The 15,989-nt window shown below is 40.9% G+C and overlaps 1 protein-coding gene across 1 annotated transcript in view; it reads left to right on the forward strand.

Moving 5' to 3' along the window:
• LOC107662515 (membrane-associated phosphatidylinositol transfer protein 3-like) overlaps window positions 1–15,989 on the forward strand; it is a 119,416-nt gene that overhangs the window by 79,501 nt on the left and 23,926 nt on the right. The window contains exon 4 of the mRNA XM_016452572.1: window positions 9,467–9,656. Within this exon, the coding sequence (XP_016308058.1) occupies window positions 9,467–9,656 (190 nt within the window). The remainder of the gene's footprint in view (window positions 1–9,466; window positions 9,657–15,989) is intronic.

Below are 15,989 nucleotides of genomic sequence, written 5' to 3' on the forward strand. Positions count from 1 at the left end.
GACCACTCCCAAACACGTCTCTAACGTGCCATTTCTTTATTAATCAAAAGTGAATAAAAATTGGCTTGACAGCTTGACCAGTGTAATCCAACTCATTTATTATGACTATCTTTGTAATGTGGTGTTTGGGTTTTGTTTCTTTTTCATTGTTTTCATGTCTTTTATTTTGTAGTTAGGCCTCAGTCATGTTCTGTCATGTGACTCCCTTTTCTGTGTGTTATGTTCTGATTGGTTGTTTAAGTCATGTGTCTTGTGCTTATTCGTTTATGGCCTTGTCATGTGGTTCTCAGTTTTGTTTGTCCATTGGTTGGTTTGTGTCATGTGACCCTTCTTGTTTGGTACAAATAGCCCTCATGTCCCCATTGTTCAAGTCAAGTCTAGTCAAGTCTTTGTTTATTGTTTGGATCACTTGTAAATAAAACTGCACATGGGTTCTCTCTACGCTCGCCTTCAGTGGACTGAATCATTACAGAATACACGACCGTTAAAATTAATCTAGCAGTTGTTAGTTTCCTCCGCCTTCGTCAAGGTGATCAGGCTATTGAGGACTATGTTATTGAGTTTCTTGAACTTTCTAACCATGTGGATTTTAATGCCGTGGAGCTCAAAGACATTTTTCGTAATGAATTAAATGAACCCATTTGTTCCCGGCTACCTGGAGGAAAAATAAACGGGTCCCTGGAACAATACATTGATCATGCTCTGCTGTTGTGCGGCTTATCGTACACTGTGGGTTTTGCGGATAAGAGCCCCGCAATAATACAGTGCTCACCACACCAGAGCCTCTTCACATCCCGACCGTCATGTCTGGAGTTGTTCACGTCACGCCTGCTACTCCAGGGTCTGCTCACGTCATGCCTGCCAAGCCAGAGTCTGCTCACGTCACGTCTGCTACACCAAAGCCTGCTAACGTCTTGTCTGCCTCACGTCACGTCTGCCAAGCCAGAGCTTGCTCACATCATGCCGGCACCTCAAGAGATTCTTCTCAACATGGTCAGACTGGTGCCCTGCCCGCCCGTGTGTGCTGATGCCTTCTCTTTGGTCTCAAAGTAAGGTGTAGAAATAACAATGCTATGAAGAGCTCATTGCTCATATGCTCATTGAAGAGCTTCGTTGCAAGATGGCCGCCACACAAGAGTCTCTTCACAAAATGGCCTCCCTTCTATAGTCTCGTCACGTTTCAGCTAATCTTCAAGAGTCTCGTCACGTCGCAGCTGACCGTCCAGAGTCTCGTCACGACATGGCCACCATTTCAGAGCCTCGTCCCACCATGGCCGCCATTTCAGAGTCTGCTCATGCCACACCTGAGTCCCCGGCCAAGATGGCCACCACACCTGAGTCTCATCACAAGATGGCCGCCATGCCTGAGCCTCGCCATGTCACAGCTGTCTCCAAGATTTCCCCAAAGGATTTTTTTGGGGGGGGGGGCTATAGTACCCAAGCTTGGGCGAGGACTGAAAAGACTGATTGCTAGTGTGATGGACCCACCACTGATGTCAGTGCGAGCGGCTGACATTCCAGTGGCCCCTACGCTCTCAAGCCCGCCAGGCATCCCACTGTCTACTGCATTGCCCGTGATGGCGGTTGCCATTTTGAGCATATGGGCTTCACACTGTGCTCCAGAGGCCTCTCCTGTCCATGAGTCTGCCCCAGAGGCCTCTTCTGTCAACGAGTCTGCTCCAGAGGCCTCTCATGTCCAAGAATCGGGCCTCAGAGGCCTCTCCTGTCCACGAATCTGCTCCAGTGCCTCCAGAGGTGGCGGCGTCCGCTTCTGAATTCACAGTCTGCTCTGTCACGGCCAAGGAGGATGCTCATGAACTCGCTGTCTGTCCTGTTACGGCCAAGGAGGCCGCTCATGTGGCCGCTCACTGTCTGTCCTGCCACGGCCATGGAGGCCGTTCACGAACTCACAGTCTGTGTTGCCACGGCCAAGGAGGCCGTTCAAGAATTCTCTGCCTGCTCTGTCAGAGTCAAGTGGTCTGTCCATGTCTCTGCTCCGCCATGTCTCCCTGCTCTGCCGGCATCACTCGGCCGTCCTGCTCTGCCTGCTCCGCCATGGCTGCCCGCTCGGCCTGCTCTGCCATGGCTCCCCGCTCTGCCTGCAGCGCCATGGCTCCCCACTCTGCTGGCTCCGCCATGGCTCCATGCTCCTATGGATCTGATCCGTGGCCCAGGTACTCCAGTGTTCCACAGTCTGCCACTGCTTCACGGCCCAGGTCCCCCTCTGCTCCATTGTCTGTCATTGCCCCATGATCCTGGTCCACCACTGCTCTTAGCTCCAGGCCCGCCATTGCTCCACACTCCTGGTCCTGTTCCTCTTCACGGGCCTGGCCCTCCGTCCCTCCCCCAGTTCCGCCTCCACTCCACCACCCTCCTGGACTTTTTGGATTTTGTTTCGGCGTCTGGAGCCGCCCTTAGAGGGGGGAAATGTAATGTGGTGTTTGGGTATTGTTTCTTGTTCATTGTTTTCATGTCTTTTATTTTGTAGTTAAGCCTCAGTCATGTTCTGTCATGTGATTCCCTTGTCTGTGTGTTATGTTCTGATTGGTTGTTTTAGTCATGTGTCTTGTGCTTATTGGTTTATGGTCTTGTCATGTGGTACTCAGTTCTGTTTGTCCATTGGTTGGTTTGTGTCATGTGACCCTTTTTGTTTGGTACAAATAGCCCTCATGTTCCCATTGTTCTTTGTTGTGTATTGATGTTGTAATCTGCTGTCGGTGAGTTAAGTCTGTTCATGCCTAGTTAAGTCTGTTCAAGTCAAGTCAAGTCTAGTCAAGTCTTCGTTTATTGTTTGGATCACTTGTAAATAAAACTGCACATGGGTTCTCACTACGCTCGCCTTCAGTGGACTGATTCATTCCCTTGTCTGTGTGTTATGTTCTGATTGGTTGTTTTAGTCATGTGTCTTGTGCTTATTGGTTTATGGTCTTGTCATGTGGTACTCAGTTCTGTTTGTCCATTGGTTGGTTTGTGTCATGTGACCCTTTTTGTTTGGTACAAATAGCCCTCATGTTCCCATTGTTCTTTGTTGTGTATTGATGTTGTAATCTGCTGTCGGTGAGTTAAGTCTGTTCATGCCTAGTTAAGTCTGTTCAAGTCAAGTCAAGTCTAGTCAAGTCTTCGTTTATTGTTTGGATCACTTGTAAATAAAACTGCACATGGGTTCTCACTATGCTCGCCTTCAGTGGACTGAATCATTACACTCTTCAGCCAATTCCCAAACAAACGTGGTTCTTTTTATTGAATTAAACACACATAGCTTACATGTTATACTTAAGACTAATAATTTAAATCAGTACACTTACTAAATGGTTGTTGATATGACAGCTTGTAAAAAGATAGAGTAACATTCACCCCCCCCCCCTCCATTTTTTTTGTGTGCAAAACTACTACATAGAATTGTTAATGGAAAGGGAATTGTTAAATTCCTTAAGGTGCCAATCCCAATACAAGCCTATTACCCTTTATTGACTGTGTGAGACGCCATGATTCCAGAATCAAAAGCTTTCATCTGACCATTTAAATTCTCAAATTATATTCTCAGCTCTAACTGACAGTTAAATGAACCTATTGATCTGCTCTTTGGAGTCATGCTGCCAGCATGAACATTTTAGATCAGAGAAACTTGAGAATGAAAATGCTTTATCAAGACGTAAACAACGTAGAAGCACTTTGGAACCATAATGGAAAATGTTATATTTCAAGCAATCGGTTGTTCCCAGAGAACCACAATTTACTTCCATTAAATTAGGCATAAAAGGTTATGCATAGCGCTTCTTATAAAACATCATAACAGAGAGGTCGAATGTGCCAGAATCCTGTGCCTCTGTCAGAACACTAGAGCAGGAGCACACAAGGCCACATACCCTGTCAAAACACAATGAATTTTACATGATGACATTTGGAAATTTTCTTTGTAGCCTCTTGCTGGTTTTCCATTTCTGAGCTGAGGGGAATTTCCAGACAATCATTACAATGATTTTGTTTATCAAATATACAGAGCCTAAGCCTTCATTGCTCAAGTCATAAAAAGGGCTTGATTAGCATGCGCAAGGCATCCAACTTTTTTTTCAGGTTTTATTTCTTACCTTAATTTAATTACTTTGTTCATCTGTTTTGAAGGAGTCACCTATTTAGCAATCATTCTGTGTCTGACTGAAACTTCCAATGCTGTTGATGAAATAGACTTAAGAAAAACATTAAAAGTGTTTTAACAGCACCATGGCGGAGTGCCGCGATATTAATCAAACCACCACATTCTGTGACAGGAAACTGGCCTGATTAAAGATAGAGGAGCTTTAGTATGCTAATTAGACATTCAGTTCTTTCTGATAAAGAGACTCCTATTTCCTAAGGGACGACCAGATCTCCACCTCTGAACTGGGTCTTAAAGCACATTTAGCTAATAATACATCTAAATCAATCTGCATATCAAACAGCAAAGACTAATAAGAGTATCAACATATCATTCATGACATTAATATCAGGCAAATGCAGACAGATGTACGTACAGTATAACGACAGTGAAAAACATCAGGTCTATGGCCCCAAATATTATATACAGTAAACACCTAAACCTCTACTGAAAGGTATGAGTTATATTGCATTAGATAACAAAATATCAAACCAAGTGGCATCTGCAGAGGAATGATGACCAACAAATGATTTCTGCAATTAAATTTAACAAAACTTGTATCAAAGTATGCTTTAGTCAGGTCTAAGATACACAGTATACGGTGTTATCTAGTGCTAACAGTGTTATTGCATTTTACAGATATGAGCTAGTTCTTTTTAGTGAATCAAGCTCATACAGTATACAATGTTCATGAGCTGGCTCTTTTTATTGAATCAGCATGACCAGTGTAATCCAACCAATTCCTGAACAAATTACTCTAATGAGTAGGTTCTTTTCAGTAAATCAAACACATACAGCATGAACAGAGTAGTCCAACTGATTTGTGAGTATATAGCTCTTCTTTTTGGTAAATTGAACTCGTACTGCACAGCCATGAAATTGCATTGAATAATAGAGTCTGAGAAAGCTGCTAGACAAATACATTAGTCAGATGCTCCCCAGCAATAATTACATAACACTATCCACTTTTGCATCATCACATGGGGCAAGTGAGCAAAATTAACATGACAGGAAACAGGAACTCAAAACAACAAGAGCATAGAACCTAGATAAGACAAAAAAAAATGAAAAAGGGTGCTAGGGGACATTCTAGTGACACAATACAGAAAATTAGAACTTTAAACTTTACTGTAGGAGGGGGTTCCGGTTCGCATGGAGAAAGCCGCTTTCGTCTAAGCTCCGCTAATACTCCAAATAATTTCATAATGAATGAATCTGAAATTTAACATTTAACCATTAAAGTTGTTCAGAAGTAAGTCAAGTAGTTAATAAAACCACAACAATGCCAAAACATTTGAAAAAAGACGATAAACTACATGAAGAGGCCGACGATCAGGGCAAGGCCTCGAGGAATGCTACGGGGGAGCCGAGGCCAACCGGCGCTAACGCTAGCGCAACTTCTCTTAGCACAACTTCTCCTATCACTCAAGACATCATGACACCATAACAGCCCTTAATGCTTCATTTAGCCAAAAATTCGACACGTTCACACATACACTGACTGAGCTACGATCAACGCTGACATCCATGGCAGAAAAAGTCACGACGATCGAAGAGGCTACTATGAACCGAGAAACCCATCTGACGTGCATAGAAAACAGTGTGCAGAACTACTGGATGAGTGTAAGAGACTCAGAGATAAATGTAAAGACCTCGAGTCCTGTTCCAGGCACAACAAAATTCGGCTGATGGGAGTTGCAGAGAAGGAAGAAAACAGCAGACCTACGAGTTTATAGTGGAATTACTTCCAAAACTGCTGGGTTCCAAAAACTTCATCAAACCTATCCAGATTGATCATGCGCACAGGGCTCAGCGAAGACCGAGAGATGATCTTCCAAGAGCGTTTGTCATCAGGGTACATCATTACCAAACGAAATAGTTAATCATGAAGCTGGCCAGAGAGAAATCTCTAGAATACAAAGGGAAAAGGGTGCACATTTTACCAGATTTGACCTCGGATGTGTTGAAGCAGAGGTCCCGATTTGCCGAAATAAAGAAAAAATTCAAAAATCTTGGGTTTCAATTCCCATCTACACTCATCGTGACCGAAAAAGAAGGTGAGACTAATCATTTGACACACCAGAGGAGGCTGGAATCTACTTGTCACGAGTCGTGGACAATTGGCTGTGGACTAAATGGAAGGAACAGTTCAGATTGAACTAAATAAGACTTTGTCAAAACTTTTTTATTGAAATAATAGTGAACATTATGGACAATTAGGAGGTTCATAAAACAGGTTATTCATGTTTATTCTATCTTAACGGAGGAAGATTTTATTAATTTGTTTCTTTCTTTTTTTTTCGGGGGACATGGAACATTACTTTGCATCGGTGGTGAGTGATCCGGCAGTAACGTGGAGCTAAGTCATTTGACTGATGGGAAAGGGTGGGGGGGAATAAGGTTTTTTTGTTTGTATACTCTTGTTCTGATTTGTTCTTGGGAAGGGGGTATAGTTATGGTTCGGTCGAAAGGCCTGGTAAAAATTAAACTTGCATTGGATATCAGAAAAAATAACTACTTTTATATAAATATTTAGAATAGATCAAACACACAGAAAAGGCACAGTAAGGCTTCTGAGTTGGAATGTGACATCCTGTCTCTCTTATTCCAATAGAGGAAAAAATCATTAGCAAGGTATTAGCTAAAAGATGCAACAGTATATATGTTCAATCATACATCAAGATCAGACAGGATTTATGCCAAATCGGCACAAACAATCAAACTTGAGACGTCTTTATAATATAATATATACAAAACATACAATAAAAGCTTGTTTGATTTCCTTAGATGCAGAACGTGCATTCGATCAAATTGAATGGCCTTATATGTTCGCAACTCTAAAAAGATTTGGATTTGGGGACAAATTAATTCAGTGGGTTAATATTTTGTATGCTAATTCAAAAGCTTCGGTCCTTACAAACTTTACATTTTCAGCCTCATTCCCACTATACAGAGGAACACGCCAAGGCTGTCCTCTCTCCCCCTATTTGCACTAGCGATGGAACCCTTGGCATATAGTGTCAGGCAGAATGTTGAAATTGCCCCTATTTTAATTAATGATAGACCCCAATATATATCTTTATATGCAGATGATGTACTATTATATATAGCAAAGCCAGAATTGTCTATTCCACCTCTTTTGAAGCTTTTAGCATCATTTAATAAACTGTCAGGTTTTACAATATATTGGGATAAAAGTGAGTTAATGCCCCTAACTGAGGATATTGACAATTTTTAAAAAATTGTATACCATTTAAAATTGCTCATAATTCATTTAAACATTTAGGAATCATAATCACAAGAAAGGCAGATGCACTTCTAAAGGTGAACTGGCATGTGAAAGTGAATCAGCTAAAAGATAATATAACATTTTGGAGGACTTTACCTATGTCTATGGCAGGAAAGATCAATGCAATCAAAATGGTAATGCTTCCTCGATTTTTTTTTTTATTTTGTTCCATTCCAGTTCTGATACCGGTGAAACTATTTACAAAATTCAAGTGTATAATTATTTATTTTATATGGAATTATGAAGCTGTCAGAATATCTAAAAAAACATCTATGTAAGCCCAAAGCAGGAGGAGGATTCAGTCTTCCTTCCTTCAGATGTTACCACTGGGCCGCTAATTTACAATTCCTTTCTTGGTGGAGACAAACTCCAGAAAATAAAGTGGAGATACCAGAATGGGTTTGGTTAGAAAGAACTTCTTGTAGGACAACATCTTTAGAGGCTTTGTTGAATAGTCCAATAAAAAATGAGTCAAGTTTTTATAATGAAAATATGGTAATAAATAACTCTCTAAAGTTTTGGAAACAGATTAAATCATTTTTGGATCTTCCACATATATATTTGGACAGCCCAATTTGTAAAAACCTCGCCTTTACCCGTGGTTACAAGACAAGGTTTTCTCCCAATGGAAGCAAAAGGGTTTAATTTCCATAAGAGATCTATATATTGATAATACATTTTGCTCATTTAATCAACTTAAATTGAAATATGATCTTTTATCTACAGATTTTTTCCGGTATTTACAAATTAGAGATTTTACTAGGAAACATTTCACTGGTTTTGAAAACATGGCTATACATCAAACTCTTGAAATTATATGTAATCTCAGTCCAATAGAACGAGGTACTGTTTCTTTCTTTTATGCTTTACTACTGGATAAGGTGAATGTAAACACTGATCATATTAGGCAAGAATGGGAAAAGGAACTTGGTATAGAATTGTCTAGCGAGTCATGGGAAGACTGTCTTAATGAAATTCATGAATGCTCTATTAACGCAAGGCATAGTGTGATTCAATTCAAAGTAATTTACAGACTTCATTATTCGAAGACCAAACTACATTAGATTTTCCCAAATGTATCCTCAATATGTAACAAATGTAAAATCTCAGAAGGCACGTTGTCTCATTTATTTTGGACATCTCATAAAATTAGACTATTCTGGCAAAGTATATTCAGATTTATTTCAGAAGCATATAAAATCGATTTGCCACCTGAGATATAGGAAGTAAATATGTGTCACAAACTGTTTCTTTATGCATGATCTTAGCAAAAAAGGCAGTTTTACAGAAATGGAAGTCTGAATCCTTGCTTGTATTCGAAGTTTGGCTAAGAGACCTAAGTTATGTGTTACCCCTAGAAGAGCTGAAATATAAGATATCAGATATAAACAATATTTTCAAGAATATGGAACTCAAAATCCTTAATTAACAATTTTGATTTATAACTTCTTATTGGCATAGGGGTCAAGATTAGGGGTGCACTCTGAGTGTTTTAAATAATTTTATAATTATATATATTGCTTGTTAATTTTTCAACAAAGAGCTATAAGATATCCGACAATTAGGTTACTGTATTGCCACCTTTGCTTAGTTCCTGCTTACGTTAATGTTAAGGGAACAAGCAGTATCCTGAGAGATAAGAGGTGTAATAGTCACTAGTAAATTCTTGTATTCGTATATTCTATGTTTTAATTAGTTAAATTATTTCACTGTCAAGTATCTTAATAAAGACATATGTGGGTTGTAAATATATATGCCTTCAAGAATTTGTGAGTATACTGTACACAGTTGGAGTGGACATGTACAATGTGTATGTATAAGGGGTTTGGATGTATATGTACCTTTATATGTATTGGTATGTTTATGATATATGTGTATGTGTATGTATATGTGTGTATGTATATATATATATATATATATATATAGGTGTTTGGATTTAAACATGTTTGTTTAAAGCAAAAAAAAAACTTTACTGTATGAGGACTTGGAGGTTAGCTATTCAAACATCATTCTGTGGATTATCTAATTTTGTCTTCTTGTAGTTTGAATCCATACAGCTATGATGAAACCTGCGTGTCCAGCAGTGTGGATCACTTGCCACTGGCTTCCCTTCCCATTCTGGCCATCGCTGCCCCTCATTACCAGAATGCTGTAGCAGCGGTCATTGCTCAGGCCAATCAAGTTTACAAAAACTTCCTTCAGTCAGCAGAAGGTGTGGGCTTCACAGGACAGGTAAACTTATGGGTTATTGGTGGATAACACTGCTAATTTAATAACACTGTTAAATTATCTTAAAATTAATATCTAATTTTCACACTGCACACTATAATGTTACAAACCTAAATTCACTTGTAGCATTTAAAACAATCTATTAAATTGTTTTACATTTATTTAGTCTAGATAGTATAGGCAAGGCAAAGCAAGTTTATTTATATAGCACATTTCATACACAATGGTAATTCAAAGTGCTTTACGTAAAAGAAAAGAAAAAAATCACAACAATAAAACAAGGAATTTAAAAACTTTGAAAATGATAAAAAAAATTGATTTAAGAGGTTTAAAATGAATTTAAAAAGTTAAGAATAGAAAATGATTATACATGAAATATAGTGCAATCAGTTCGGACATTGCACAGTGCTCATTCAGTAAATGCACAGCTAAACAGATGAGTTTTGAGTCTGCATTTAAATGTGACTAATGTTTTAGCACATCTCATTTCTTCTGGAAGTTGATTCCAACTGCGGGCGGCATAATAACTAAAAGCAGACTCCCCTTGTTTTGTGTGAACCCTTGGTATTTCTAACTGACTCGATCCTAATGATCTGAGTGGTCTGTTAGGTTTATATTCGTCTCTGTGCTGTGATGCGGTCGGAAACCAGATTGAAAATTGCGGTTTAGAATTGTAATATTAGCTATTTCTAGGTTATCTACCTTAACATAAAAATAATTATAGGTTCATCAATAAAGACAAACATATTTATCAGTTTTACCTTCAGAATGATATCACCAGCCTGATGATGTGTTGCAGGAGTCAAGAATAAAGAATAAAGTCAATAATTCAACTAAACTGGTCTTAAAAATAAAGCTTCAGCATGCAATGAAAGGAATAGTTCACTCAAAAAAAGATCATTTGTTGAAAATTTACTCACCTTCAGGCCATTCAAGATGTAGATAGAGTTTGTTTTTTCATCCGAAGAGATTTGAAGAAATGTAGCATTACATTACTTTCTCACCAATGGATCCTCTGCACTGAATCAGACTCCTATAACACAACACTGTTTGAAAACTCATGTGCATTATACTGTACAGTAAAAGCACCATGCACAGACAACCAATATGTACATAACTCATCAACAAACAAAATCTTTAAACTTTTCAGGGGTTTTTTTAACCATGCGGCCACTACGGTTCAGTTGAGGTGCATTCGCTGAAGGCAATATAGCCCTGTCCGGGACCTTTTAGGGCCCAGGGGGGACCACTGAAATGTGGCACAATGTTAGGTTCAGACAACAAAGCAGTTGGATTTGAACAGTCAGCCCTTGCATTAGTAGTAGTCTGTTTTTTAGGGTGTGTTCACACTTGTCATGTTTGGTTCAATTAAAATGAACTCTGGTGCGATTGCTCTGTTAGTGCAGTTCGTTTGAGTAAGTGTGAACGCTGCCATCCGAACCCAGGTGCACACCAAACAAGCGGACCAAGACCGCTAAAAAGATGGGTCTCGGTCCGCTTCCAAACGAACTCTGGTGCGGTTCGAATGAAATATGAACGTAACACAGACCAAATACTTCTAAATGAACCAAAAACAGGAAGTAATGACAAGATGCGACGCTATGCAACATGATTTGACAACACGGTGTAACCAAAACAAAATGAGCAGAGGGCAAACGTGGAGCAACGATGAGGTAAAGTACCTTTTATGATCTCCTTGTGAGTTTGCAGGTGGTGAAAATAAAATTATATGTACACACAAGAATGAGCGCGCTTAGTCCAGCAGACGGCATTAGCAGTGTTCGACTTAAAGCGGCTCTGAGCAGACCGATCGGTTAATGGATGCTTTGATATCATACACCCACATTGTCTAACACACCTTTTGTTTGGGGTGTTCGGTAAGTTCCGTCACAATATATACGTCATTCAAGCTGTTTTTCATTTTTGGTCCGGACCAAATGAATCAAACGAACCAAACTACAAGTGTGAACACACCCTTAGTTTGGTTAGGCACATACGGTGGTGTAGAAGGTCGAAAGGGTAAAGCACCTGACAACGCAGTGAGGGGAACTGAAGAAGGGGCCTCAGCACTACTAACCACAGGAGGCTCAGAGCCCGGAGGGGAACTGCCAGGCAAATCCATCGAAAGATCCTTGTAAGGTTTTAGGCGATTGTGATGAACCACCCACCTTCTTGACTGTGGATTTCTTGGATCTGTAATCTCAAAAGTTACACCAGGGCTGTCATCTTTGTCCATTCTCCTCAAAAGTTTGTATGGCCCTTTCCATTTAGGAGCCAGTTTATTCTGCTTTTGAGCTGGGTCATCCAAAAATACAAAGTCACCTGGCTTATGTGGGTGGAAATATGTCTTTTTGTCATACTGCCATTTCTGATTAAGTTTAGCTGCAGTGAACTGCACAGCAGCATCTTTGAAAGCACACGACAAACGTGTGGTCACATCACAAGCATAGTCTGCAGGGGTGCCTGGCGTACAGGAAGAGACAGAAGGACTACAGTTCAGAACGATATTGGCAGGTAGGGAGAGGTACAGGTTTTCTCAATGTCCAGTTGACTGCACAGATGTTTAATCAAATCTGGCTCAAACGGTCTACCTTGGTCCGTATGAATTATCTCAGGGAACCTGTGCTGCTTAATGTAATCCTCAAAAATGCACTGTGCTACAGTTGTTGCACGCTGATCTTTCAGAGGGTACAAACTGACAAAACGGGTAAAATAATTAATCACAACTAAAACATACCTATTCCCAAGTGAAGTAATAGGTAGATCACTGATGTCAGCGGCAATTCTTTGGAATGGTCTTTCTGCATAAATTGACTGTAACGGGGCCCTTTCATGAGGAGTGGTAGAAGCACAGGACTGACAGGATACACATTCAGCACATAATTTCTGGATATCGCGGGACATGTAAGGCCAATAGCATATTTTCTTGGCTCTCAATAAAGTATGCTTGGCACTCAAATGACCACTAAACTCCTCCCCATGAAAACACTTAGCTGTTAGAATGAGTACCTCAGGCAAGACTACTTGGCAACCAGGTGGGCTATGGGCTAATATACCCTCTTGGACTGGTAATTTAGGGAATTCATACCAGAGTTTCCTCAGTGTGGCAGGGGAATGTTTCAGTCTGCCTAACGGGGGTCTTTGATTGCCATTCTCTTTCCAGTCCATGACAGTACTAAGACAAAAGTCAGCCTTTTGCTGAGCTTGTAATTCAGCCAAATTCAACTGTCAGACTCATGTCAGGAAGAACTTTACAAACCAGTGGCACTTCAGAAGAAAAGCAGACTTTTTCAGCTGTGGTATTGCTGTAAATTACATACTGCACTGCTTTTTTTTTCAGTTACAGGTGAGCTAGGACGCCGCGACAAAGAATCAGCATTACTATGCTGCTTACCTTCCCTGTACAGAATGGTAAAGCTCAAGGACTACAATTTTCCTCAATTACATCATGGGAAAGGAGCTGCTGAACTTTCCTGTCTATCTCAGCTCGAATGTGTGGTGATGTTCTATAAGCCCTCTGCTTAATGGGCTGTGCATCCCAAGTACGGATGGTATGCTTGACCAAATCGGTACGACCATAGTCATAATCATCTGCACTCTGCCTAATGGGCTGTGCATCCAAAGTACGGATGGTATGCTTGACCAAATCAGTACAACCATAGTCATAATCATCTGCACTAAAATCATCTGAGTACTTGGAAATCAGAGTCTCTAGCTGACTCTGTTCTTCTCTGTCCAGCGCAGACTAACTGAGGTCTACTTTAGGTTTTGGACAGGGTTCAATGTTGGCGCTTTTCCACTGCATGGTATGGCACGGTACGGTTCACTTTTGGGGGGTTTTCCACTGGGTACAGTACCTGGTACCTGGTACTTTTTTTAGTACCACCTCAGTTGGGGTTCCAAGTGAACCGTACCGTTACCAAAACGTGACGTGTAAACTCTGCTGATCACGGATTGGCCGGAGAGAATCGTCACTACCTGCGTCACTGAACTTGTGACACAAACACAAAAGAACCGCTAGATTTAAATCAGCACAGCCAGCAAAGGATTGAACGCAACTGTTTTGAACGAGCGCACCTTTTTTTGGTTGTCTGTTGTGGAAGAACAGACGATCCTCTCGTTGAAAGCAGAGGAGCGGATCCAGCGAGAGCTTGATAGGGCGACGTGGAATTAAAAAGTTTTTTTTAGGAGTCGCGGCAGTAGAGGCGGTGCAACTATAACGACATGTGAATAATCCCGCCCACTCTAAAGCGGTACTGAACTGCAGTGGAAACGCAAACCGTGCCGAGCCGAACCATGCCGTACTGAGCCGTGCCGAGCCGAGTCGTACCACGCAGTGGAAAAGTGCCATATGAGTCTGTATCTGAGCTACTGTGGGTTCCAGCATTGTAATTGTGTACTCTTCACCTGGTTGAGTGACTAAGGAATGAAACTCACCTAGCCTTGTGCCACAGGGAATATGGCAATCCTCATTTGTCAGATTCATGGCTCGAACACAAGTCACACCTGCTTTTACAGAGGTTCCACAAAAAGACCAGGTACCGACTGAATTTCAGGGTCTAAGAGTCCAACATAATTGCATGTGAACTTTTTTCCGCCAATGTTGGACTGAAGTTTTTTCAAAATGTTAATTTGTGACTTGGCAGGGACCAGAATGGGCCCTAAAGTCACAGCACTACTCCTAAGAAGGACTATTTCTTGCGAATGCAGGAGAGGAACAGTCAAGTTCCACAATTTTAAATGATTCTCTGTGAGGTCAATTGCAGCATGATATTTGGTAAGAAAATCCCACCCAAAGGATAACTGGCTGTGTAACATTCCGAACCACCTGAACATCATGTGAAAACACTTCCTCACCTAGCCTAATAGTAATAGGCAACATACCCAGAGTGGCAAGATAGTCATTAGTCACTGATTTTGCCAAGAGAAAGGATTTCTGAATAGGCTCAGCAGATACCTGGCTCATAGTATCTTCTACCAGCCGTTTCCCAGGTTCATCAATGACATGGTGATCACCAGGCGAGGGTAGATGGTCAATAGAAGATCGTAGACCATTTCTCTCGCCTCTTTAGCTCCGTGTAGCTCCGCTTTTCTGTTGAATCTTACTATCACTCTCTGTTGTTTAAAGTGATAAAATATAACTTTCCCACCTTATTTCTGATATTATATATCAAACTAATCTGATTAATTTGATCGTTCACTTTTATTCTAAAACCGCAAGTGCAGCGCATTAGCATTCATTAGCCGGTTAGCTTGTCATTCGCATTTGCATCTATTGCTGATTTCTTTTTTTCTCTCGCTCCGTTTCTTTTCTCTCTCTTGCTCCGTTTTTTCACGAGTTCACCAAACAACAGTGGTAAGTCAGAATCATTCATCAATCACGGTGAGTAATGGCTTCTTCTCCCGCTATTGTATGCACCGCTTGCCACATGTATAGTTTAGCTCTCTCTGTCAGCGACGAGGGATTCACATGTGATAAATGCAGGGAAATAGCTAGGCTGACAGAGAAGGTTTTAGAATTAGAGACACGCATCCAAACTTTAATTGAGGATAGTAAGAATGTGAGGGCTCTAGATACGGCTTTGGATGCGACTAGCTCAGGGAGTCCTGTACATTGTTCGTTTCCGGTTACAGAGCCTCCACAGCAGGGCAACTGGGTGACTATGGCATCAGGGCAACATACAGGTGCATCTCAATAAATTAGAATGTCGTGGAAAAGTTCATTTATTTCAGTAATTCAACTCAAATTGTGAAACTCGTGTACTAAATAAATTCAATGCACACAGACTGAAGTAGTTTAAGTCTTTGGTTCTTTTAATTGTGATGATTTTGGCTCAGAATTGTTGGAAGTATGTTCATTTACTGTACATGTACTCAATACTTGGTAGGGGCTCCTTTTGCTTTAATTGCTTTAATTGCCTCAATTCGGCGTGGCATGGAGGTGATCAGTTTGTGGCACTGCTGAGGTGGTATGGAAGCCCAGGTTTCTTTGACAGTGGCCTTCAGCTCATCTGCATTTTTTGGTCTCTTGTTTCTCATTTACCTCTTGACAATACCCCATAGATTCTCTATGGGGTTCAGGTCTGGTGAGTTTGCTGGCCAGTCAAGCACACCAACACCATGGTCATTTAACCAACTTTTGGTGCTTTTGGCAGTGTGGGCAGGTGCCAAATCCTGCTGGAAAATGAAATCAGCATCTTCAAAAAGCTGGTCAGCAGAAGGAAGCATGAAGTGCTCCAAAATCTCTTGGTAAACGGGTGCAGTGACGTCGGTTTTCAAAAAACACAATGGACCAACCCCAGCAGATGACATTGCACCCCAAATCATCACAGACTG

The sequence above is a fragment of the Sinocyclocheilus anshuiensis genome, unplaced genomic scaffold (assembly GCF_001515605.1).
Source record: "Sinocyclocheilus anshuiensis isolate Anshui unplaced genomic scaffold, SAMN03320099.WGS_v1.1 scaffold1591, whole genome shotgun sequence".
Taxonomy (NCBI): Eukaryota; Metazoa; Chordata; class Actinopteri; order Cypriniformes; family Cyprinidae; genus Sinocyclocheilus; species Sinocyclocheilus anshuiensis.